This window comes from Eumetopias jubatus, unplaced genomic scaffold, assembly GCF_037043125.1.
Source record: "Eumetopias jubatus isolate StellerSeaLion01/CBP00866 unplaced genomic scaffold, mEumJub1_p1.0 scaffold_4, whole genome shotgun sequence".
Classification (NCBI taxonomy): Eukaryota; Metazoa; Chordata; class Mammalia; order Carnivora; family Otariidae; genus Eumetopias; species Eumetopias jubatus.
Window position 1 is genome coordinate 6833896 of NW_028274810.1, and position 25186 is coordinate 6859081.

Here is a 25186-nt window from a genome sequence, read left to right on the forward strand (position 1 = left end):
ATTTGAGAGAGAGAGAGAGAGGAAGAGAGAGTGAAGATAGGGAGGGGCAGAGGGAGAGGGAGAGAGAAATTTTAGCAGACTCCTTGCTGAGTTCAGAGCCCGATGTGGGGCTCAGTCTCACCACCCTGAGATCATGACCTGAGCCGAAACAAAGAGTCAGGTGCTTAACTGACTGCACCACCCAGGACCCCCGAAGCACTTCTTCTTTAAAAAAAAGTATTTATTTGTTTTTTGAATTCCATTATGGTTAGCATACGGTGTTATATTAGTTTCAGGTGTACAATTTAGTGATTCAACAATTCTATATGTTACTCAGCGCTCATCACAATAAGTGTACCCTTAATCCCCTATGGAAGCACTTCTTTGTGAAACTCTTATTTTATATTTAAAAGACATTTAGATTGCTATAAAATTTTATTTACCTCAGAATTTCTTAAAGTTGTATCTACTGAAGAAAAATTCACTTAAACTTCTAGTTTGAAGATGGCAAAATTGTGTAATGTGTCCTAGATCAAGCAAGCAGTTAGTGGTGTGGCCACACTAGAATTCAGGCACAAGAACTCCAGGCCAAATGCTTTCCTGTTCAGCAAAGACCTTTGTCTTCAAAATTTAGCCAATGAGGAATGCATACGTATTCCTTCCATTTGGGACAGCCCTCTTCCCGCCAGTTAGTTTATATTCCATGTTCAGGTGGTAGAACGTGCCTGTGAACTTTTTCCTGTTGCTTTCTTTTCGGGGCTCTGCATTCTAGGCTTATTGAGGATCTTGCTAGTGATGATGTGCTCGGAGTAGAAGCTGGCCTTTCATAAAGAAGCCGCTAGGGTATTTACAATCGTTAGCTTGGAGTCCATGGATGGATTTCCGGGGTTCTGTGAGTTCCCAGGTATTATAAGGAAAATTGGTGTGTGGATGAGCAGGTGTGCATTTTTCTGGGGAGAGATCTATAGCTTTCTTCAGATTTTCAAAAAGTTCCATGACCAAGAAGAGTTAAGAATTTCTGCCCTAGACACCGTGAGGGGTCAACCCTATGACTTTAGTTACTCAACTACCTTCTCTTTCTTTCCTTCTGTATCTCCAGTGACATTTAGTACTTGCTTATTTTCTTCTCGGAACTTTGAAGATTGTTTTGATTTTTCCTTGCAGTTTTTCTTCCACTGGAGTCCTTGTTTTTCAGAGGCGTGACCTAGAACAGAACATTGGAATAGAGAGGCTGTACTGAGCAGCATCAGAGTTCTGCTCTGAGAACTGGAACCATGCTTTAATCTGGGGAATAAGACCATGTATCTTGAAGCACTTGCCTCTGGTTAGGAAGTTGTGATGACATCTTGGTGCAAGTTCTGGGGTCCTCCCGTCCCCTCACTGGGCTAGAAGGGACCTTGATGCATCATTTGGCCCTGGCCTGGGTCTGCTCTGGGGCTGGTGAATGTCTTCCTGCTCAGGACAGTTATTGGTTTGTCCTGCCTCATGGGTTACTCTTCTTTGTAAGGACTCCACGAAAGCAGAACTACGGATCCTCATTGGCCCATTTCAGTGCCTTATTTGTTTATTTTTCTGGTAGCATGGTGATTCTTTGTGACGTATGCCCCATTAAACACTGCAGGCTACTTTAAGTAACATTAGTAATTACTGAAATTATCTGTGATTGAACACTTACTGTGTTCAGACCTTTTACTTAGGGTTTTTTTTTCTTCTAATCTTTAAAATATTTAAAAATATTTTACAAATGAAGAAACTGAGCCTCAGAGAGCTTAAGCAGTTTCCCTAGTGTCACAGAGCAAAGCTGGAGCACGGAGTAACTCCCGGTTCACCTGACTTCAAAGCCTGTGAACTTTGTGCTCTATCATGCTAACAGTTTAAACTTGACTTATTTTGTCTTCAACAGATATGGAGACTAGAACTCCTCCTCTGAAAACCCTTCATTTACTTAAAGATACTACTCAAGTACCCAGAATCGTCTCTCTTCCAAATAAAACAACCTGTATATTCTCCACCTGTCTTTGTAGCCTTCCCCATGGCTTTATCATCTACTTTCTATACTCCCCATAAACAAGGGGCTCCCTAGTAGAGGACAGGAAATCAGGTTGAACTTCCCTAGCAGGTGAAACCATGACATAATGGCCTTGAAGTCCCCTGTCTCATGAGAGGGCAAAGATGAATCATTGAATATAGAAGCCATTTTTGTCCTCCAGCGCTCTGGGAAGCTAGATTAATATAGACCCATGGGGGGCAGGTATAGGGACGCTTGTATTTTGTCTTTAAAAAGCTCAAAATGACCTGGCAGTCAGACTTGAAATCTCACTCCCTGCCCGCAGGATCTGATGAGGGCAAGAATTATCAATGTCATTTTGCAGATGGGAAAGATTGATGGATGAGGATATAGGGGATTATTTGTAAATCTTCTGGGGTCTGGTGGTTCTGTGCCGACACCAGAATCTAGTTCCTTACCTTCTATCCAGTGCGTCACCTGTTGCCCTTCTTGTGCTAACAGAGTTTTTGTAAATCTATGATCATCCCCATGCATTTTAGACATCAAATGACTCATGGGGACGAGCATGGTTTGATGAGTTGCATATAAATGTACCCAAAACATACGGATTACATTTCCTTTAAAAACACATGGGCTTAAAAATTGGGGGGGGGGGAAGTGCTTGGCCAATATTTTTTGGTTTTGCAGAACACAAAACATTTGTGGAATACTTTGGAGTTACAGAATTTGCCAAACCTCAAACCAAAACACGTTTAGGTTTGTCTATCTCAATCTATCCCTCTGCAATCCAAAGGCTCAGGAAGGGAGGGGTGTGGAGGGAAGATGGGGAGGACACAGCACCCACTGCAGTCTCTTCCCATGCCTCTCCTGAGTCTCTCCCATCCTACCAGCCTCTCAGTGAGGCGTCCTCTGAGTGGGGCCAGCCAGGCGACAGCCGTGTCCTGGGCAAAGAGAAGAACTTGGGCGGGGGGGTGGGGCAGCGCTGGGGTGAGGATACTTATTTCCATTCCTCATATTTCCATGTAAAGAGATAGCCACGGAGAATACTCCTGGCTTCTAGCCCTCTCGCTTTCTCCATCCCCTCACTGGGCATCAGAGTGACCCATCTGATTGCTGAGTCTGGGAGAAGGCACTCTTGAGGACCTGCCTGCCTGCACACAGTGTACATTCTGGGCTCTTGCCACTGTGTGGTGAGTCCAGCAGAGGAGGCCTGCCATTCCAGGGGGCTGGCTTGTTTCAGGGGAGTTCTGACCCACTCATTCAGCCTCCACACCTGTGCCGTAGTATCCACACACCTTTATCAGTAATGAAACTGGTATTTCAGTCTCCATGGCTTCAGGCTCCTACATCTTTCTCAGACTTTATTCTGAGTTCAAATGAGGACAAGAAGTGACATTCATTGGGCCTTTCAGAACGCCTGCAGAAGCCCCAGTGAATCCAGTGTCAGCCCTATGGTGTCACCGTCACCAGACCTTGTCACAGTCTTTCCCCGCTTCCTTAGGAAGTGCCATTCACACGCTTCAGTGTGAGAAGGTCACCACTCTCCAAACTGTACTTAGGGAGTTGTTACTTTGTCTTCCTATGTAATTGTGTCCCTGATTAGAAGTCTCCACCAGAAGTGTGTGTGTGTGTGTGTGTGTGTGTGTGTGTGTGTTCATGTTGAAGGAAGGAGTGGTAGACAGCTGGTCCTTTTGGATGGAGACACTGTCAGATTTTGCTTCTGGCATTGTCTCTGCAATGGAAGGGCAATTGTGTTTACTTCTAAATTGTCCCTCCTTCTAGATTTCTCAGAAACTATGTGGCTCAAATCTGGCTTTGGGTAGACCCGTGTATGTTTACTTTTCATCAGGCCTAGCCCCAGGGCACAATATCCAGAGTGACCTCTGGGAGATTTCTCCTTCCAGGAGGAGACAGTAGCACCTTCCTACTCCTAGGGAAAACAGATCCCCTCAGCTTGATGAATTGATGTCTCAGTTTGTGTTCGTGGGCTCTGCCTGCTGGTAGAATGTAAGTTCCTTGAAGACTGGGACTGTACCTTTTTCAGGCTTCTAGTCTTAGGTTATTTCCTACAGTGCCAGGTATACAGAGTAAAATAATAATTGTTTACTTAGTTATAAAACAGCAAACAGAGTTGATGAGTGGCAGAGAAATTAAAAACCAGGAACTCCGTTACCCCAACCAACAGTGAATCAGGTGTAGCAACAGTGGGGAGCTAGTTTTAGATACCAACCAAGAAGGGAAGAAAGAGTGAATCTATAAGTAGGTTTAGTTTGAAGACTAAGGGCAATTTTGATTCAAATCTGGGATGGACTGATGCTATGGACACTGATTTAGCCTCATTCTAGATTAGGCATGCACATCCTTCAGGCCATCGGAGCTGTCTCTGAACAGTGGGGACACGTTTATAAAGCTGCCTGGAGAAAAGAGGACTCCCAGCAAATTTCAGAGTCCATGAGCCTCAGGAAAGAAGGGGTCCCAGAGGCTGAGCCCAAGCAGAGTGAGGTTTAGTTGAGAAAGTTCGCTCAGTGGGGAACGGAGAGGTAAAATTATATAGTTATGGGTGGCCACCCTAGTGGGCAGCACATTCCAAAGAGAAGACAAAGGTCATGGAGCTGGAGAGAAGCAAGAGTGTTTGCATTGAGTCCCACGGACAAGAAGAGCCTCGAGAGGTCTCTCTGTCCGCCTGCCTGGTGAGCACACTGTGCGCAGCTAGACAGAGCATTACAACTGCAAAGACTTTGCACCTTAAAGGGATAGCCAGAGGAGCAGAAGGAAAGAGGACGCTATGCGTCTCTCAGTCCACATCTAACGTGAAAGCCTTGTCTCTGCTGGGAGTGGCTGCCAAGATTTTACAGAAGGCCCAAGTCGGCTTCGGAAATTTTATATAATTCCCAGGGACTTCCTCCAAAGCAAACACATACATAAAAAGGAGAGGATTAAAATTATGATCTGTCTGGGGAGTGAAGGTTCTATGTACTTGTTTTAAAGAGTGCCATGGAGTGTATGACTCTGGGTTCTCTCAGCACCCTTCATCCTGTCTTTGACCTTGGGCTTACTCCCAGCCTCCATTGCGTCTAAGGCAACTGCAAGGGGGACTATCCCATGTGACCGGGTTTCCTCCAGATACTCCCAGCTGGCATGGTGCCCCAGAAGCCCCTGCTTCTCCACAACAGGCCCGGGGTCTGGTGGTCCTTCTGCAGAGCTTTCTGGAAGGGGATCTTTTTCTCTATGGAGGCCACTCTTGGAGGCTTAGCCATGACACTCAAATTCCACCATTTCGGAGCTGACAGAAAGGAGCCGGTGGCAGGCCCTGTATCCTGCGGCGGTTGGTTCCCATGGGTAACTAGCTTTAATAGGTTGCCCCTCACTGAGAAAACAAGAAGACCTGCAGGATGAGGTGTACGAGGCCATGTGAGTCTGAGCTAATTCTCCGCCAGTCCTGCTGTTTGCTGGGAATGTGGTTGGCGGCAGTCCTCTGTGGTACCTAGTGTCCCTTTACATGTTGCAGGGGAGAGTGATCTAAAAATGGAGCCATTAACTGCATTACGGGAATAAGATCTATTTGCTTGCTGGAGGAGGATGATTAACGAGGCTGATACTTAACCCAAAGGAAGGCATCTCCACTGATGAGGAGGAAGATATTTAGGGGGTCAGGGATTTTCCTGGGACCCCCTCATAAGCAGCTGCTGTCCCAAGGCCATGTTCCTAGAGTGAAGACCCACCTCCTTGGACACAGACTGGAAACCCTGTCAAGGCCCAGCTCCTTCTCTCAAAACTCCGTGTGGAATCAGAGTGTCTCCAGTTAATGGAAGGGAAAAGGAAGAAAGAGAAGAGTCAGCTAGGCCCCAGCCCCAGGGCCAGGTCATCTGTGCTTAGATCTGAAAGAAACCACTTTTCTTTGTGAGTTAGGGAAGAAATGTGCAGGATGGGTCTCAGTTAAAGTCTGTTAGAAGGGTTCTCTGTTATAACCAAGTGTCTCAAATCTTGTCCACCCCCTTACCTACCTCCTAAGCTGAACATAGGAAATTACTAGATTTGTGGGTCCAAGAGGTAAAATATCAGCAGTTTCATACAGTTCAATCTTGTATGTTTGTTTCTAGGAGTTCAAATCCTAAGTGTACAATAATAATAGTAATAATCATCTCACACAGTATCTGCAGTCCAGGTTGTCCCTTTTTGCCTCCAAGTTGATTGGTATTGTTAGAGTGTTTCCCATTTTATGGGTGGTACCACTGATCAGAGTGAGATACTAGCTTTCAGAATTTGCCAGTCCAGCCAATGGCAGCATCCAGAGGGTGATGTCACTCTCCCTCTGTGTGGCACAGCTTGCCAGTCAGCTGACAGCCCTGCCCTCGCCCCTGTCTGGGTCCCCGTTGCTCCTGCAGACTCACGTAGCAAGCCGAGAGTCAGTGAGCAAACCCCTTGCCTTCTTTCAACCAGCACGACTTCCAAGTGTCTCCCTCACTTTCAATTTTTATATTTTTATTTGTTCTCCCTTGAGCCACTGACTGTGTTTTTCCAGCCAATCTCATCCTGCTCTTTCCCGGCAATCCTACTAGCCCCTGTAGATTTTGCATACTCTTGTGTTATCCCTGGCATGGGTGTGTGGGCGTTGAGCAGAGCGAGAGTAAGTCATCAGCGCTGGGGTCCCTCTCAGGAACTGCTGCATCTACAGTTCGAGGTAGCTGGCCCTGTACTAGACTCCGGTGGCAGCATCCCTGCCAGAATCTCCCTCTTTTTCCAGGCCGTGGCTGTGTATCACATCCCCTGGCTTATGGTCTTCCAGCCGATATTTGACATTTTTCTCTGCCTTGTTATTTCTTCTCCCTCCTCTGTCCTGAACGTTTTCCACCATTGTCCTCTTGGCTGTGTGGGGTTTGCCAGGGAAAAGTTGGCAGTTGTTTTATTATCAATGGCTCTTGCCCAGGGATGGTGTCATCTAACAGAGTGACGTCTTTTTAATGGCTAACATATTGGAGCCTGGAATATCTGCAAGATAATGAGGCCTACAGAGGCTTGAGGGACACGTGTTTGGTTCTTTGAGGAGAGAATGAGAAATGGAATTAAGTAACATGCGGGTCCCTCCATATTCAGTCCGGAGCCGGAGGGCTGACACAGGTTTGGATTCCAGGGAAGTAGGAATGTTTTCTCCTGTTACAGGTCACAGCCTGGGCATACGGTGGTGGCATTTCTTTTGCTTGAGGTAGACCAGTGATCCTCAAGCTTTCATTGTTTTTTTTTTCTCTTTGATATATTTTATCTTTAATCAGTCTGCATTTACTATAACAACTAGGAGGGAATAGTGTTACCTCCATTTTATAGGTAGGGAGACTTAGGCATGAGAAGGTGATACAGCCTGGCTGAGATTATGCTGAGGGACAGCAGGATTGCACTGTGAGCCCAGGCGGTCCAGCTCCAGAGCTCTTGCTCTTCTTCACCACTGTGCTAATCTGCCTCTTGTGCGATTTGGTATTTCCTGATTAAAGTCAGATCATTCCAGTCAAATGCAAAGAAACCTAATCTCTTAGTTAGCCTCTGTTGTGTTGTCAGTGATTTTTCTCGAGGCAATGAAAACTCCTTGGGGACTGCCATTGCTACCTGTTCAGACTCCATGTGGGGACAGGGTCCCCAAGTTAGGAGTCACTGGGTAAGGAACAATTTTGACTCAGCTCCAAGCATCTGTCCGTTGGACACCTGTTCTTCCAAACCACTATAAGGCATATCAGTGACAGCCAATTCGTCATGAAGATATACTTATTGTACCGTCTAGAGCCAAGTTTTGAATGATGGCTTTTTTTTTTTTTGCCCATTTGCAGACCTCTGTTGGGAGGTCCTGTAGAATATTCCTGGATAACCAATATATAGGAGACAATTCCAGATCCAGGGAAGGAAAAGGATGTGTGGAAGGGTTGACCTCACCTCAGTGGTTGAAGGGCAGTCTAAGAAAAAGGATTAGGAAGTTGAGATACAGTAATTAGATCTGAAAGAACAGTATATTCTAGTTCTGTGTCTTTTCAAGTGCTGGAACAGGAAGAGAACGGGAAGAAGATCAGAGGTACAGGACTGCCCATGGGATAAAATCCAGGCCCCTAACATGGAATAAATATCTCTGGTATCTACCGCACCGTCTCATCTTGCACCTGGAGCTCCAGCCGCCCTGAACTATTTTCAGTTCCCAGAACGTGCCTTCTCTTCCATACCTCCATGTCTTTGTATATACTGTGAACTCTCCTGGGAAAGTTCTTTCTGCCTCTTGTCCATATGGAAAACTGCTGAGTACCCTTTAATATTCAGCGGAAATAACTGGCCTTTTATGGAGTGTTCCTGGAGCTTTCCAGGTGTATTAAGTACTTCTTGCTCAGTGCTCCGTGGCCTCTTCAATGTATCTTTGGTGTAACATTCATCACACTGTTCAGGAATTAGTCATTTACATGCTGTTCTCTTGTTGAACAGGACACTCCTAAATTAGGGTAAAGACCCTGTGTCCTTTTTTGTCTCTATATCTCCTGGACCTAGCACATTTACTGGCTGGAAAACTTCTTTATGATTTCAAAACCCCATCTCTGTAGCCCTTGACTGTCTTCTGTTGACAGATGACCAATGGCCTCACCAATCCCTAGTGTATGTTCCTTTTGTTACCAGAATCACCAGCCAATAGCTTGGGGAAGAGTTAAAAGTCAGAACTACAGAGAAAATAAATGGGAGAAACATAAAAAGCAATTCTCTATCTCAACACAAATAAAACACAGAAAGTGTGCAGCAGCGTGCTAATAGGTTCATGAAGGTAGTCATAATTATTATTATCAAATATTTGCAGAACTTCAAAGGGGATAGTCCCACTTTTTTTTTTAATGAGAAATTTGGAAGAAAGATTCTTTACAGTCTGGCTATTTTCCCAAATCAGTTGATCTTGAGGTATCATCAGTTTGCAAAAGAGATCTTTGGCTCGCTTCCTCTCCTTCCTTGTCTCCCTCCTCTTCATCACGTTCTGTTGGTTTGGCCAGTGAGCAGACTGAAAAGTCTAAAGAGAAGAGGCTTGGAAATCAGAGAGGTGATTCTAGCCAAAGGACTGAACAAAGAGGGTTTGGATATGGCCTCTGTTGTCACTGGAGCAAACAGGGAAAAGTAAGCAAGAGAGGAGACACTTGCCAATATGATCATTTCTGATTGGAAACCTCAGACATTGGGTCTCTGGTGTGCAGCAGACCTGGAGAGGCCCACCATGTGGAACACGTTAATGACATAAGGTTACCTAAGACTGCTTTTTTTTTATCTGTTAGACAATGAATTCACTTTTAAGAACCTTACGATAAAATTTTACAAAGCTAGGGTAGAATGATGATGAATAAGTAAGCAATGTATTGCTCACGATAAACTTTGAATAGACATCCAAGTGGCTGAAGATGTTAATGGATAGTTGGCAGAGACTCTTGTAAGAGAAGATGAGGGTAGAAATGACTGCCCCTGAGAGGGGAACCCAGACTGTTGCAGGTCAGAAATTCCGTGACCAGAACAGAAGAAACCAAAGGAAAACTGAAACCCCTCTGAGACCTGAGTCAAGAAAGGCATAAGCAGCTATAGAAACAATTCCCAAGTCTCCAGTACTAAAGGATTCCTTTTGTCTGCAGAGTCTTGATTTTACATCAAGTTTCTTTTCTCAGTTTTAGGCTGGCTAAAATTCATGAAATAATGGTGCAGTAGTAAAACATAGGGCAAAAATTTACTCCTTTATTTATTCATTCAGTGCATACAAATAGAGATCTGCCCATGCAACAGGCAACAGACCTTAAGCACCGGGACACAGAGAAACATGGGATCCAAAGTAGACACACTAGTGGCAAAGAGAGTCACGGCACACCACCAAATCCTGATATCTAGCACTAGTACTTTCTAACAATTAGATCTATCTGATGAAGCTTAATGGAGTTTGAGGACAAATAAGATGTGGCATAGAGTAAACAAATAGGATTAATTTTTCTAAAAAGAGATATGCTTTGAATATATAAGTAGATTCGGGAAGTAGCTGGGATAAATCTATGAGAGATGGATCCACAGCAAAGCGTGGTGAGGAATGTGTGGTCTCAGTCATTATTTTTCAGTAGTCATGGCCCCTCCCCTACAACTCCACCACCAAAATGAACCTTCTGACAGACCCCTGGACTGGATGGACAGTAGCTGCGTCATATGTGGCGTCTTGTACATGACATTCTTAACAGCTAAGGAAAGTCTTCCTGATGAGGTTGTGGAAAGTGTCTGTCACTGTCAGCATTTACTCACTGGTAATGGAACCAGAAAGTACAAGATTCATTAGAGATTTCAGCCAAGGTCAGAAAGAACTTTCTTAACATCTATTAGAAAACTGAATGTTTTCCTTGGGAAATACCCCAGCAGGGGCTGGATAACCATCCAAGATGGCATCCCAGGAAGAGGAAGTAGGTGGTACCCAAGGACTTTCCCAATTTTTAAATCTATGATTCTACAACTCAGTCTTTCAGTTGGATTTTAGATTTGGACAGATGGGTAAATGGTCACTGTCCTATATAGTGTTGACGGCTTAAATAAAATTATGAATGCCTTTGCCACAGTCTTTTTGCCTGTTAGGAAGATGAAATCAAAGTTTTTCTATTTCCTGAATAAATATGACATGGGCAGTATATCAGTGTGTAACTGTTACTTCACAGTCATCTGTCACTTTATTGTGAAATGAGAAGGACTGTTCTTTGTCCTTGAGCTAATATTTTGTCCCTCGTTGGTACAATGTTCCTGGGAAAAATGGAATAGAAGGTGAAACCACAAAGGGCTTGCCATCTGCAGTGAGCCTCCTGTGCTATTACAGGGAATCCTAAGATGTTCTGATGGGTGGCCAACATTCCAGAACAAAGCAGTGAGATCCATGCCTGACCTATCTCTTTCTTACATGCATCAAAGCTCGGCATGGCTTTATCTGCCTATCCTCTTATTATTCTGAACTCCCTAATTGCCTGGACTCTTTCTCTCCACAAATAGTTCCATGTACTGTATTCAGCCTTAATGTAGGTGACTATGTGGACATGTCTTCTATTCCTACTTTTAACAGATTAACAGCTAATAAACACCATGCAACACCCTCTCTTCTCAATCTCTTCTAAAAATACAGAGTTTGATTTGCCAACATTGGTGTATTTAAAGCCTCCAAGATTCCAGGGAAGACTTTAGAAAGTTAACTGTGCAAGTAAAGCCTGTTCAGAGAGGAAATTTTCCAACACAAACAGCAGCAGCTCATCTGAGAAGAACCTCAAGGTGTCTTCTAGTCATTTGTAAGGAAAGGATATTTCTTCTCGCTTAAAATATAGCTTCTCACTTTATTCTTGGTCTGCAGGACTGAAGAGAACTCTGGAAGTGTATTGCCTAGGGAGGAAGACAGGCACCATAAGTTTCATCTCAAGAGGGAATGCTTGTCTTTTGCAGGAAGGGACGCCATGTTACCTTCTAGTAACTTTGCAATGAAAGGACAATGCCACCTACTCTTCTCTACCCTCCTTGTCCGTAGTCCCTGTACTTCTGCTCCTTCCACTTAGATAGAAGTGAAGCAGTTAGTTTTAAAGAAAAGTCAATAATCAGAAGCTTTAACAAAGTTAAAAGTTCAAACTTTAAATGAAGCCCCAACCAATACTCTGTTTTGAGGATATGGAATACCAGCAAGAATATGACCGACATAACTTGGATAGTTACGTTGAATTGATGTCCATCAGTACCTCATATATATGATAGAGAGAATTTATTGAAGGGTAAGGTAGGCAGTGTGTGCATATTTTAATTAATGGAACCTCCAGTATCAATGAAACAGAAGCCTTAATGTATTTGTAAAATATTGGATGTTTCCTGAGGTCCAACGGTCTCATGTATGTGACCCTCAAACACCAGCTTGGTTATTAGATTATAAAATACAGATTAGTATTTAGAGAAATGTATTGGCCTTTTTGCATGAGGTATAATTTCTGGGACCAAACCCTTTCTTTGCCTTCAGGTGGGCATTTTTTGTTGTGGCAGAAACTCAAGTGTATTTGCTTGCTTACTTCTCCTTTTGTTTCTATTGCCCTACTTGTCTCTGTTGATTTAAGTGAATTGACAGTTCCCTGGACTCCACATCCCCACTGGTAGAGTTGACTCTGGGGCAGGCTGTGTCCATGTACTGCGGTAATGATGATGATATTGTCCTGTGCTTGAGAAACAGTCAGTGCCACTCTCGGCTCAACTCTGGTCATGATATTAGTGACCTTGACCTTTAAAAATTCATAGTTTTTTCATGCAGACCGGACCTCCTTTGAAGAAAGCTCAGAGTAAAATTCCATCATAGTTATGACTTGCTTGCACATAATCTGAATTGGGTTAATTTCTTCTTCCTTATGCGTTTCAGTGTTATCTGTTCCTTGTGCTCTTCTAGACTAATTTCCCGGGTGGTGAGGGGGGTGATGTCTCTCAATCCTATGTATATACCACTTGTCAGACAAACCACTGCAGGATCTTTAAAAAGTCAGTGCACTTCTTGGCATGATTTATAATTTCCTTTTTTGGCTTTTCTCTCTGCAGAACCGGACTGGAAGCCATCATGGAGACTTATGCGTTCTGGAGACCCCCTGTGCGCACACTCACCTTTGAGGATTTCACCACCATGCAAAAGCAGCAAGGTAACACCCTAGGCTGTGGCCTCTTCTTAGTGATAGTGCCGGGGAGAGAGTGGGAGTGGAACTGAATACAGCACATCTGGCCCCAAGCCAAGCCATGGGTTACACCGATTCTTCTCGAAGGAAGAGTACTTGGTAGCTCTGTAAATAACCAAAGCATAACCACTTGTGCAAACAAGCCAGCTCCAGATGCAGCATCCTCTCCCCCTTCCAAAAAGCAAGGTTATGTTCATGATTATGATGGGGGTGAAATTATTATTTCTATGCCTAAGCATTCACATAGCCCTTGGTATTTGAAGAACTACTTCATGATAATTTCATTTATTCCTTATGGAAGCCTTATCAGTTTTCTTATTCTGGTTTTGTAGAGGAGAAAAAAAACTGTTTGAACAATGGGAATGAATTGCTTAGATCTGAGAGTGAGGAGGGGACCACTGCAAGCCCATCTGAATTTTGCAACTTGGGCTCCCTCCTTTTTGGCTGAACACCTGGACAGGCACAACACCTATCTCAAGTTGATGGGCCGGGTGAACATTTTCCTTGCACTGCTTTGTGCTTTACTTCCAGTTTCTCCCTTCTCTGGCAGCTCAGGGTGGGAAGCCTGTGGCCTTAGCACAAATGGCTCGTGGGCTGACCTCAACTCTTTTCCTCAGTCAGTGGCTCTTCCCAGGGCAGGACCTCTTCGCCTCGGGAAGCTTCCCAGAGTGTCAGACACTTTATGAGTCTCCCTCTCCAACCTCCTCCCACCCCAAAGTGACACTGGTCAAAATTACAGACAGAGTTTACTCTGTTCTGTCACACGGCTGCCATTAATGGAACCCTAAGTTTTGAAATTGTGGCTCTGCCATATGGGAAACCCTTCTAGGACTTGATAATACATTAGATTACATTCCCGTCCCAGAGGAGCTTCTGGTAGTTTTCACACTAAATTAGGTTTTGTAATCTAAATTATTGAAGTCTCTCAGGTTTTAAGATGAAGAAGGTGATTAAAAGGATAGGGGCTGGGGGCAGACCACTTGGGTTAGGCTCTTATCACTGCTCCTTCCTAGCTTTGTGACCTTGGCCAAGTCTCCCATCCTTTCTGACACTTAGTTTTCTCATCTGCAGAATGGAAGAATATAGTAGAATTCTTGTGAGGATTAAATGAGACAGTCTCTAAATTAATTAATTAATTAATTGATTAGGCATGCACTACATGCTAGCAATCATGGTGGCGGTGATGATCATTGTCATCACCATCATGACCACCACCATCTCCATTCCCTCATGTCCCTGTATATGGATACCTGAGAGGAAGATGCCTCAGGGACAAGAGATACTGCCTTTCTGATGATTAACTATTTAAAGCATGATTAGACCAACATCTTCATAGGGATCTGGTGAGACAAGTGATGCAGAATTTCCTTCTGTGTTTTCTCAATAAATGGCCGAGAAATGGAAGCCCTCTGCATGAAGCCAACTTTCTCCTCATAATTCTGTGAGAGAAGCAGGCTCAGTACATATTCAGGGTGCTGCTTTTGCTCTGAGGCCTCATGGCCCTTAAGAGGCAGAGGTGTTATGACAGTTGGGAGATCTGGGCCTTCATCTTTGATGGCCACTAACTCTCTATATAACCTTGGCTTCTAGTGAGTCTGTTTCCTCACCTGCCAAAGAAGGGTAACTTTTCTTGTGGTCATGTATATAAACATGCTTCATAAATGAAAAATGGGTCATTTTCATGCAAAGACACTTGATCCTGTTTATTTCTGAGGTGGCTTCTTGCTTCTCTGCCCTTGCTTTACTCGCTGACTGTCCAAGCTTGAGCTAATCAGGCATTTTGTATCATGGAGGCTGGTGTGAGAAGGTTTTGGCAGAGATATTGCCAGTTCCTGAGAGCAGGCATTGGTGGAGACATTGTGTTCACTGCTGTGCTCTCGAGAACTGTCACTGGGCCTGGCAGCCAGGAAGTACCTAATGAAAGGAGGTAGGCAGGGTCACTGACACACGGGCCTGGAGCACAACCACCTGGTATGTGTGTGGATATGGATGTGGAGTGATGATTGGGGTTGACAGTCTGCATTTCACCAGCATGTGGGGTGGTTGAGCAGGTATTGACTCTTAGAAAACAGTGGTTTAAGAGAAACTGAGCTTTCTTTCTTTTTAAAATTTTTTAATTTCTTTTCTTGTATTTTAAAAATTATTTCTTTTTTTATTTTTGTTTTTAATTTCTTAAAATATTTAATTAATTAATTAATTAATTAATTAATTTAGAGAGAAAGAGAGCACGAGCAGGGGAGGGGCAGAGAGAGGGGGAGAGGGAGAAGCAGACTTCCTGTTGAGAGAGGAACTCAACGAGGGGCTTTCAGCGATCATGACCTGAGCTGAAGGCAGATACTTAACTGACTGAGCCACCCAGGCACCCCTATTTTTAATTTTTTTTAATTTAAATTTTAGTTAGTGAGCATACCGTGCAATATTGGTTTCTGGAGTAGAATTCAGTGATTCACCACTTATATACAAAACACCCTGTGCTCATCACAACAAATGCCCTCCTTAATATCCATCACCTACCTAGCCCTTCACCCCACCCATCTCCCTCCATCAACCCTCAGTTTATTCTCTATTGGTAAGAGTCTCTTATGGTTTGTTTCCCTCTCTCTTTTTTTTTTTTTTATTTTTGCTTTTCCTGCTTTCCATATGTTCATCTGTTTTCTTTCTTAAATTCCACATATGAGTGAGATCATATGGTCTTTGTCTTTTTTCTGAATGACTTATTTCACTTACTATAATACTCTCTAGCTCCATCCACATCATTGCAAATGGCAAGATTTCATTCTTTTTGATGGCTGAGTAATATTCCTCTGTGTGTGTGTGTGTGTGTGTGTGTGTGTGTTTGTGTGTGTGTGTGTGTCTGTGTGTGTATGGTATCTTCTTTATCCAGTCATCAATCGATGGACATTTGGACACTCCATAGTTTGGCTATTGTTGATAATGCTGCTATAAACTTTGGGGTGCATGTACGTCTTCAAATCTGTATTTTCATATCCTTTGGGTAAATGCCTAGTAGTGCATTTGTTGGTTCTTAGGATAGTTCCATTTGTAACATTTTGGGGAACCTCCAAACTGTTCCCCAGAGTGGCTGCACCAGTTTGCATTCCCACCAACAAGGCAGGAGGGTTCCGCTTTCTTTGCATCCTTACCAACACTTGTTGTTTCTTGTGTTGTTGATTTTAACCACTCTGACAGGTATGAGGTGGTATCTCATCATGGTTTTGATTTGTTATTTCCCTGATGATGAGTGATGTTGAGCATTTTTTCATGTGTCTGTTGACCATCTGGATGTCTTCTTTAGAAAACTGTCTATTCATGACTTCTGCCCATTTCTTAACTGCATTATTTGTTTTTTGGGTGTTGAGTTTGGTAAGTTCTTTATGGATTTTGGATACTAACCCTTTATCAGATATGTCATTTTCCAAGTATCTTCTCCCATTCCATAGGCTGGCTTTTAGTTTTGTTGATTGGAGAAACTGAACTTTCGAAGCAAAATGTCACACTTATTTAGTGACTCCATTTTAGTGTGTGTGGGGGGATGAACTTGGAATTATTGGATACATATGGTAGTGGGATTGGGGCTAGAGGAAAAGCCAAAATTCTATTAAATTGTTTAATTGGAGTACATTTTTGCACTATATAGTGAACTTGATCCAGATTCTCATTATTAAACAATACGTGGCTTGGTTTCTTGACGTTAACAAAGGATGTAAAAGAAACAACATCCACTCCCTCTTCCCTTAAGAACTGAGAGTTCCAGTAACTATGGACACTATCACTCATAAAATGAAGAAAAGAGACAGAGCCATCTCTGTTGAACTGTTTTGTGTCTTAGAAGAAGTAGAGAGTGTTGAACTTCTAGTGGAAACTTCAGTGGCTGACTGAGTTTTGTAGTAATTCCCTTTTGGTGAAGAGAGTACTGGGAGCATTGGCACAATTAAGCTCCACATAATGATTGACTCACCCAGGGTCCATATAACCTCACTGCTTCAAACACATGAGTATCTGGCATGTCACATCTGCAGCCCTGGGCCAGTTTTGTGCTCCTGCTGCTGCTGCTGCTGGAGGCTGGATCCACTCTTCTGTCTGAGTGAGGTTAGGATGCTGCTTTTTTCATTCCACCCTTGCTGTCATTTTTATTTCTCTTTCATGAAGACCCATTTGTTGATAAAATTTCAAGGAAAGCACCTTAGTTGAATTAGCCACCGTTTTGCCAAACCTCAGATCTTTCTATTTTAGAAATTATATTGAATGGGTGGTCTGTATGGTTGTTTTCTCCGATGGAGAATTTGCAGGGGATTCATCCTCCTCTGCCTTTCACACAAGAAGAAACCAAGGCACAGAGCAGTCTGCTCACACGTCTGCAGCTAAGCGGTGGCAGAAGTGAGTTGAGGATTCCCAAGTGGATCTCCATCTTGACGGGGCACTTGCCTTTCCACCCAGACCACATTTGCTTTCTTCATTCCTACTTACTAGAGCTTTAATTCGCCACAACATTTTTTTTTAAGTTTACTCTTTTTTTTTTTTAAGATTTTATTTATTTATTTGAGAGAGAGAGAATGAGAGATAGAGAGCATGAGAGGGAAGAGGGTCAGAGGGAGAAGCAGACTCCCTGCTGAGCAGGGAGCCTGATATGGGACTCGATCCCAGGACCCTGGGATCATGACCTGAGCCGAAGGCAGTTGCCTAACCAACTGAGCCACCCAGGCGCCCTTTAAGTTTACTCTTACTCTTGATATTTTCTTGTCAACAACTTGAGCATTAACTCTAAATAGGTCAGTATTTTATTTTTATCAAGTCAAGTGTCTGGTCTTACCTTCAGACCTCTTCATTGAGAATTGGCAAGGGAGTTTATACGTTTGGAGAGTCTGGAGATAGGGATTATGTTTCCAGAGTGGCTTCTGCCTGAACACTGTTAGTGGCGGGGACAAAACGAACTAACCACGTAAGTGCTGCTTGGGGGATGTTGACTGAGGCAACGCAAATGGAGAAGAAAAAAGAAATAAGAGCCCAGGCCAGTTATGGCCAAGTGCAGTTCTGTTGTTCTGATGATATATACTGTAGAGCTACTTGTTTGGCCCAAACTGAGGGAGCTTCTGTGAGCACCATCCATCTCCATAGGTTCTGACGATGGTTGTACTATAAGGAACCATCCTGGACCAGTGACACCAGAGCTGGCAGGAAATCTCCATCTATGGAAGTAAGGAGACCTGTCATTTACAGAAACCCTCCCTTCTCCTCAACTGGTAGCAGCCAAAACTAGAGGGATTTCAACACCACTGGGGCTTTTTAATGCCTGTCAGGCAGTTAAAAGGATGATGAGCATCTCTGTCAGTGTTGGGCTTTTTATAGGATTGATTTGTAATAATTACAAATTATAATTACAAGGTTGGCCCTTGAAAGGGATTAGATGCTGAGAAATTCATACCAGTAAAAGATAAAGAGGACAGTTCAAGGGACAGCATGTCTGAACTACAATTCAGAGATAGCCACTTAAGCAGATCTCATTTATCACTGAGATCTGGAATGATGCCTGTGAGCAGCTCATGACAGGGACTGGAAGGCATCTCAATTCAGTCCACTAAAACAAACAGTTATTGGTGACATATTCTATGTTGTCCCAAAGTCCCTTATGCTCAGTGTGTCCAAAGTTGAGTCCACGATTTACCTCACAGACTTGGTGCCCTTCCCTGGGGGAAGGACACCACTATCCACTCACCATCCTGGGTGTTTCCTTCCCTCCCTACCCACCATAGCCAACCAAGTTCTGGAATCCATCCACACCTCTAGTCTCCCTTGCTACCACCCTGCTCCAGGCTCCCACTTGACTTCATTCTCAGGCCCCACCCCCAACCCCCATGGTGGTAACATAGCTGTCAACAGCCCTAGACCTCCATCTTCTTAAGTTTAAATCTGATGGGAAGGGTCATGTGCCCCTCTTAAGTTTTTTTTAGCAAAATCTCCCTGAGTCTCACTGACTCTAATTGTGTTACCAATTACTGTGGTGGGGGCCAGGGAATATGATGCTTGGACCATTCAGCCCTTAGTCACCTGCCTTCCCTGGTGGTAGGGGCGAAGGGCTGAGAGTGGGGCGGAGGCTTCTCAGTGGGAAGTTGGGTACTGTGGCCAGAAGAGAGGCAGGTCAGCCCTAAATGGCAATCACAACTGGTGTGTACAGGACAGCAGGGCAGGCAGTAAAGCAAGTAGCAGAGAAAACAACCCAGTTAATGAAAGGAGAAAATACGGGGCTGGGGCAGTGTGGCAGGTGTGAAACAGGGCCATCCAGGAAGCACAGAGGCTCAGAACCCAGAGGACCAATGAGAAAAATGAGAATTGGGTGAATATATTAAAAGCTACTTTAAAAGGATCCATGTATATCTTTAAACTTTATGGAGAAGGATGCATTAGGAGTCTTTCTAAGATTGAAACCACACAATTCTCATTAGCATTGTAACGTTACACATCTGCATTTTAAGAAGGGTACTCATTTCAACTAAGGGTAATTCCTTAGTGGGGATGGACAGGGCTGTGATCATGACCATTGACGTTATGGCCTCTGGGTTTGTTCGCTGGGTTGAGTCCATAGGGTGCTGACATTTTACCTTTTATCTGTTTGAAAGCCTCAAAGAAGGCTGCTCAGGGACACAGTGATTCCATATTCTTCAGGGACACATGCCACCAAGTTATATGAGAGAAGAGTCTGGCTGATGGAACCAAGTAATTACATGGAAATTTATTCTTTGCTAGCCCAAATGGGGTATTGTTTTTACTGTTTTTCAATTTTGAGGGGGAGGGGAATAAAGCACAACAAAATAAACCCAAAAGGAAACTGTATGTGAAAGCCTTCACATTACAGTCTGGAAGTGATCAATTTAAAGATGCAGAAGTCAGCAGGTTTGGTATTCAGGATTTTCATGGTCACATTTAACTTGTCTTCATGGTATACAAGTATATTCTAGGTTATTGTCCTCATATGGAAACCCTGCTAAACATGTATTCTTCTTGGTTAGTTTGGCCGTGAGCCTTGAATATTGGAACAGGCTAATGTTGAATATGAATTTCAATGAGTACCTCCTCACTTGGGTCCATGGGTAAAACAGGATGCAGGGAGGTGGGGTGGACAGGGAATTGGTCCTGGAATACCAGAGAGTTTTCAGCTACTTAGGGCATTACATTTTAACTCACCTCTCAGAAGTGGATTAAGACCTCTGAGGACAGTGGGAAAGACACCAACCTGCCTATTTGTGTTCAATTCCACTTGCTTGGTTTGAGAAGACATAGAGACATGGGGCATCGAATTTCCATTCTGGGCAAGGGTGAGGGGAGAGGGAAAGATAGTCCAGAGAGGAAACAGAGTTGGCTTAGCTTTTGGGAAGATGGCTTAATGGGCCCATAAGTGGTCAAGGGCCCAGCGCTCTATCATTCACAGCCATGGAGGCTCCTCCAGCCTGTTACATCCAGGCATCTAGCTGTGACATATGCTCACCAGTGTGTGGGGAGGCCAAGATGCTCAGCTCCATGGACAGAAGCCAACACCTGAGAGCTTCTCCATCAGACCCCTAATGTCCTAGGATTCCTTTCTCCTTCCTTCCGTCCTTCTCCACTTATACAGGGGAAGAGGAGAGGAAACAATATTTACAATGTATTTAACATTGACAAATGTTAAATGTGCTTTGTATTATATGTTATTTCATCTGTTTCTCAAAATATCCCTACAAAGGTAGACACTTGAAATTCTACTTACATAGAGAGGCTCACTTGCAAGATCCTATACTCAGTAAGAGAGCCGGGGAATCCAAAACTCTACAGTCCGTGCTCATCTATCTAAGGTTTAAATCAAGACCCTCAGAGCACTCAGAACTTGGCAACACAGAAGGGATGAGGTAGAATGTTATGCAAAAAAGGGAGGTAGGCTTTTCCTTTGAGAGGCAGCTCGGACCCCTCTGTAGCAGTGTGGCCAGGCCTCCCACTCTGCCCTAGCTCTTCTGTGATGCAAGGCCTCAAGGCAGCCCAGTGTTGAAAAGCACAGGGAGGGCAGCCTGCCTCCTTAGGCTTATTTAGCACTTGGCTGGTACTCCCATTCTTGTTTAACAGCCGCCAAGCTGAGAGATCATAAGAGAGTAAGACTTTTCAGTATCTTGGTTTGCTTCTCTGCAAAATGAGTACCATAGCCTTCTCTTTCTATGTGGACCTTGAAAAATAGCTATTATTTGAATCAAGTACTTGAAGTGCATAAGAGCATTTCTTCAAACACTAGTTCATGTGGGGGCTCCCACCCCCTGAAACGCAGCAGGCCACCAAGTCTCATTTCCAGTGAGTGTCATTTAAAAGCCAAAGCAAGCTGACTACACACTTTTTAACATGGACCTCTCTCATCTGCTCAACAGAAATCCCTGTAACTTGTTAATAGTTCCCTTCTTATTTTTTTGTAGTGAAACCAATTGTGGCCTTAAATCAGTACCATTCGTTCCATCTTGGGCCATCTGAGAAAACCATTTAGAGTTGTAAAAAGTCATCTGCTCCATCATGCACTTCCTGCTGCAAGGCCGGGGCCAGGGCTGATGGAGCCTCCCTAGAACAGGACAGTGCAGTGTGCTGAACGGGGGTGTCTCTTTGGGGGCCACATAAACACCAGATCTCGGGGGGGAGGAGCAAGGGCGGACTTTCAAAGAGAGGAGATCAGATACATTTCCCATAAAACACAAATCTCTTTACAGCTGGAGTCAGGTTTCTCCATTTGTGCCATAGCACTTATTTCCCTGAAGCTCATAGCGTTGAGGGTGCAAGAGGAGGGAAATGTGTAGAGTGCCAGTTGCAGAGCATGAATCTCTGAATTTCCTGGAAGGCTGTGTAGTCTAGGCCACTCAGGAGTCCAGAAACAAGTAGTCGGAGATATTCTTCCTCATCCTTCTCAGCCGTGCCCTTTCAGACTCCTTCTTTATATTAAAATGGCTCCTTGAAAAGTCCTTGCTATTGGCCATTCACACTTCAGCATAAATTTAATCCTCAGACGCCAATAGAATTCTGAGAAGGACAGAAACGGAAGCCTGTCGTTCGAGACCCTCTTTCACAGAGGAGGAGAATGAAGAGGTAGCCCACATTACCTGTGATCATGAGCTGGATGGAGGCCAGTGGACCTAGAATTAGCCTGTGTGCTCTTCCTACCACGGTCAGCTGCTGGCTTACTTCTCTTGGTGGTATATATGATATTGGCCTTATCTCAATTTGTGGTATAGAAATCTTTTTACCTCTCTTAAAGGAATTTAAGGCATGAAGAAGAAACGGGAAGGAGAATTTCCTGAAATGACTCTAAAATCAGCAACTGTTTATTGTTCTATTTTGGAAGTTCATTGGGGAAATTCTTTTGACCAAGGAAGAGATGATATTAGCTGGGTTTTATAAAAACTCAACTCCAAAGAAACTATTAACACGCTAAATTTGAACTTCCACAGTCAATACCACTACCATATTTGTGGATCTAGGCTGAGGCTAAAAATGAACTTTGGGTTTCTCTTTGAGTTATCTGCCTCTCAATTTGCACATTTGGACCCTCCTCCCTGTCACCCTGTGGATGGTTTCTCTGTATCCCAATATCTCTGGAAGCCTGCCAGTTTTCTTCACATTTCTCTCACTGATAAAAACCTTATTCCTGCTCCTTTCCACTTAAAATGTCTTTTATCCTTTTATGGCAGCTCAGGTTCTAAGAATCCTCACAAGAGTTGTGGATGACCTAAGGGTACCGTGCTCCTTGGGGGAATTAGAGCTCTCATCAACAACTCTGGGAAGCTCCCAACCTTGCCCCAAAGGAGGAATTCCATCATGGGAGAGTCCCTATGGAAGACAGAGCAGCCTCCCATTCTGGAATTCAAATGAAAGGCCTGGCAGCCCAAGCACTCACCACTGCCTTTGACTGCCAGTGGGCGAGGCAAAAAGTGGCTCCTGCCCAGCTGCTTCGTAGCCCTGGGAAAGGAGAGGCTTGGAAGGGTCATTTTTGCCTTCTGAAACTATCTGAGAACACATGTGAAGTAGGTTGAGTTGAACTGGCTCTTCATCTGTTGGTGCATCAGCCCCCGATCCAGTTCTAATATCTGCACGTCAGAGGAGCAACTCTGTCAAATACAGTTTCAGGAACTTGAGGAGATGAAAGGGACCTGGAGGTCCTCTCACCCCAAGTGTGGTCTCCAGACCATGAAGCAGTATCAGTCTCAGAAATGCAAACTCTCGGGCCCTGCCCCAGATGTGTAGAATCAGAAATTCTGGGGGTAGAGTCAGCAATCTGTTTTAACAAGCTCTCCAGGTGATCCTCATGCACCTTAAAGTTTAAGAATCACTCTCCTGGGTGCTTTGAAATAAGGAGTTTGGGTGGTATCACTGGTTTTCAACCCTGGCTGCACATTAGAATCCTTTGATTCTCATTTAGTTGGTCTGAGGTGGGATCCTGGAACTTAAAGCTTGTAGCTTCTCCTAGCTTGAGAGCTACTGATCCAATTGAATTTCTCATCTTCTGGATAAAGAAACAAACTCAGAAAAGATAAGTGATGTGCCCAGGACCACATGGGGGATTTGTGTGGCAGAGCTGTGAGAACCAAGATCTCCTGACTTTGTGACCTGTCTGGACTCTTGCCCTCACAAATATCCCAAATCTGCAGACTACATTTACAGTCTTTGTTCTAATCTCTGAGACAGAGGACAGGCTTTTCTAGAGGGAGATTAGTAGAGCCTCTGAATGATAATGATTTAGTTACAGGTTAGCTTTGCTTTATGCTAACCTAACTCGTCTGGTTGTGCTCATAATATCTTTCATATGACAGAACTTCAGTCCCATACCTGACCTCCTACTACCTGAGCCCCCTGCTCAGCCTTCCCAGGCCTTAACCTTGATTTGGCACCTTGCCCCAGTACCCCATTTCCTCTGTGGGTGAGGGCCTGAGATTTGGTATGATGTGTTTTTAGCTGGAGGATTAAATATGGCAAGGTCAGCCATAGTCCCAGGTGACAGCATGTAGCTAATGCATTTCCACGGACAATGTGGGGAAGTTGAGCTGGTGGATTTTAAATGTGATTATCAGAGGTCTTACTGGAAAGTGAATTTGATGGTGAGAAATGGCAAAGTGAATACTGGAGGGCTTAGTTTTTCTTTTTAAACAAGACTTCGAAGACCCATACAGAAACAAGAGTTTAGCGTTCTTTTGTATCACCTCTTTGTCTTCTCTTTTGGGGTGTGTGTGTGTGTGTGTGTGTGTGCGCACGCCTGTGCCTCTGTATGTGTGCACAGGTAGAATCACTTAACATGAGTCTGCTGATTTAAGAGAAAGCGATGGTTCTGTAAAACTCAGCCCATCTTGGACATTTGAGGGCACCTCCTGCCTGGCTTGCATCTGGCCTGCACAGACTTCTCTTAAAAGGTCTCTGGCTCAATGGTATTCACCTTTTATTTTTCAGGGGGCAGCACAGGCACTTCCCCAACCACCTCCAGCACTGGGACACCATCCCCTTCAGCTTCTTCTCACCTTTTATCTCCATCCTGTTCTCCTCCAACATTTCATCTGGCTCCCAACACTTTCAATGTGGGCTGTCGAGAGAGCCAGCTGTGCAATCTAAACCTCTCTGATTATCCACCCTGTGCCCGAAGCAACATGGCGGCCTTGCAGAGCTACCCAGGGCTGAGTGACAGTGGCTACAACAGGCTCCAGAGTGGCACTGCTTCAGCCACTCAGCCCTCAGAAACCTTCATGCCTCAGAGGACTCCATCCCTGATCTCAGGAATACCGACTCCTCCCTCGTTGCCTAGCAACAGCAAGATGGAAGCCTACGGTGGCCAGCTGGGGTCCTTCCCCACTTCCCAGTTCCAGTATGTCATGCAGGCAGGCAATGCGGCCTCCAGCTCCTCATCACCACATATGTTTGGGGGCAGCCACATGCAGCAGAGCTCCTACAACGCCTTCTCTCTCCACAACCCTTACAATCTCTATGGATACAATTTCCCCACTTCTCCTCGGCTAGCTGCAAGCCCAGAAAAACTGAGCGCCTCTCAAAGCACTTTACTCTGTTCTTCTCCTTCCAATGGGGCCTTTGGAGAGAGGCAGTACCTGCCCACGGGAATGGAGCACAGCATGCACATGATTAGCCCTTCGCCCAATAACCAGCAGGCGACTAACACCTGTGATGGTCGGCAGTATGGGGCGGTTCCAGGCTCCTCCTCCCAGATGTCCGTGCACATGGTTTAATGGCCGGTCCAAACACCACGGAGCCTACTGCCCTACACCCACAGGGCCCCAGAGTCTCCATGGGCAGATCCTCCTTTTTGGGAGCCCAAGCCTTTGAAAAATGGGAACTGTGTATTTTTTTTTTTTTTTCTGGAGGAGGAAAGCACATACCCAAGAACAGCAAAAGACATTTAAGCCACTGAAGGATACTTGCCTTAGAATCATCTCCGACTCAGTGGCCATTCTCCTGCCTTCCCAAACCTTAGTTTTATAAAGCATTGTCTACTCCAGAGTGGCCT

General features: G+C 44.4%; 1 protein-coding gene across 1 annotated transcript in view; it reads left to right on the forward strand.

Moving 5' to 3' along the window:
• TBX15 (T-box transcription factor 15) overlaps nucleotides 1-24908 on the forward strand; it is a 99478-nt gene extending 74570 nt beyond the window's left edge. Inside the window, exons 7-8 of the mRNA XM_028102178.2 lie at nucleotides 12557-12654; nucleotides 24124-24908. Coding sequence (XP_027957979.1) covers nucleotides 12557-12654; nucleotides 24124-24908 — 883 coding nt within the window. The remainder of the gene's footprint in view (nucleotides 1-12556; nucleotides 12655-24123) is intronic.
• The last annotated feature ends 278 nt before the right edge of the window (nucleotides 24909-25186 follow it).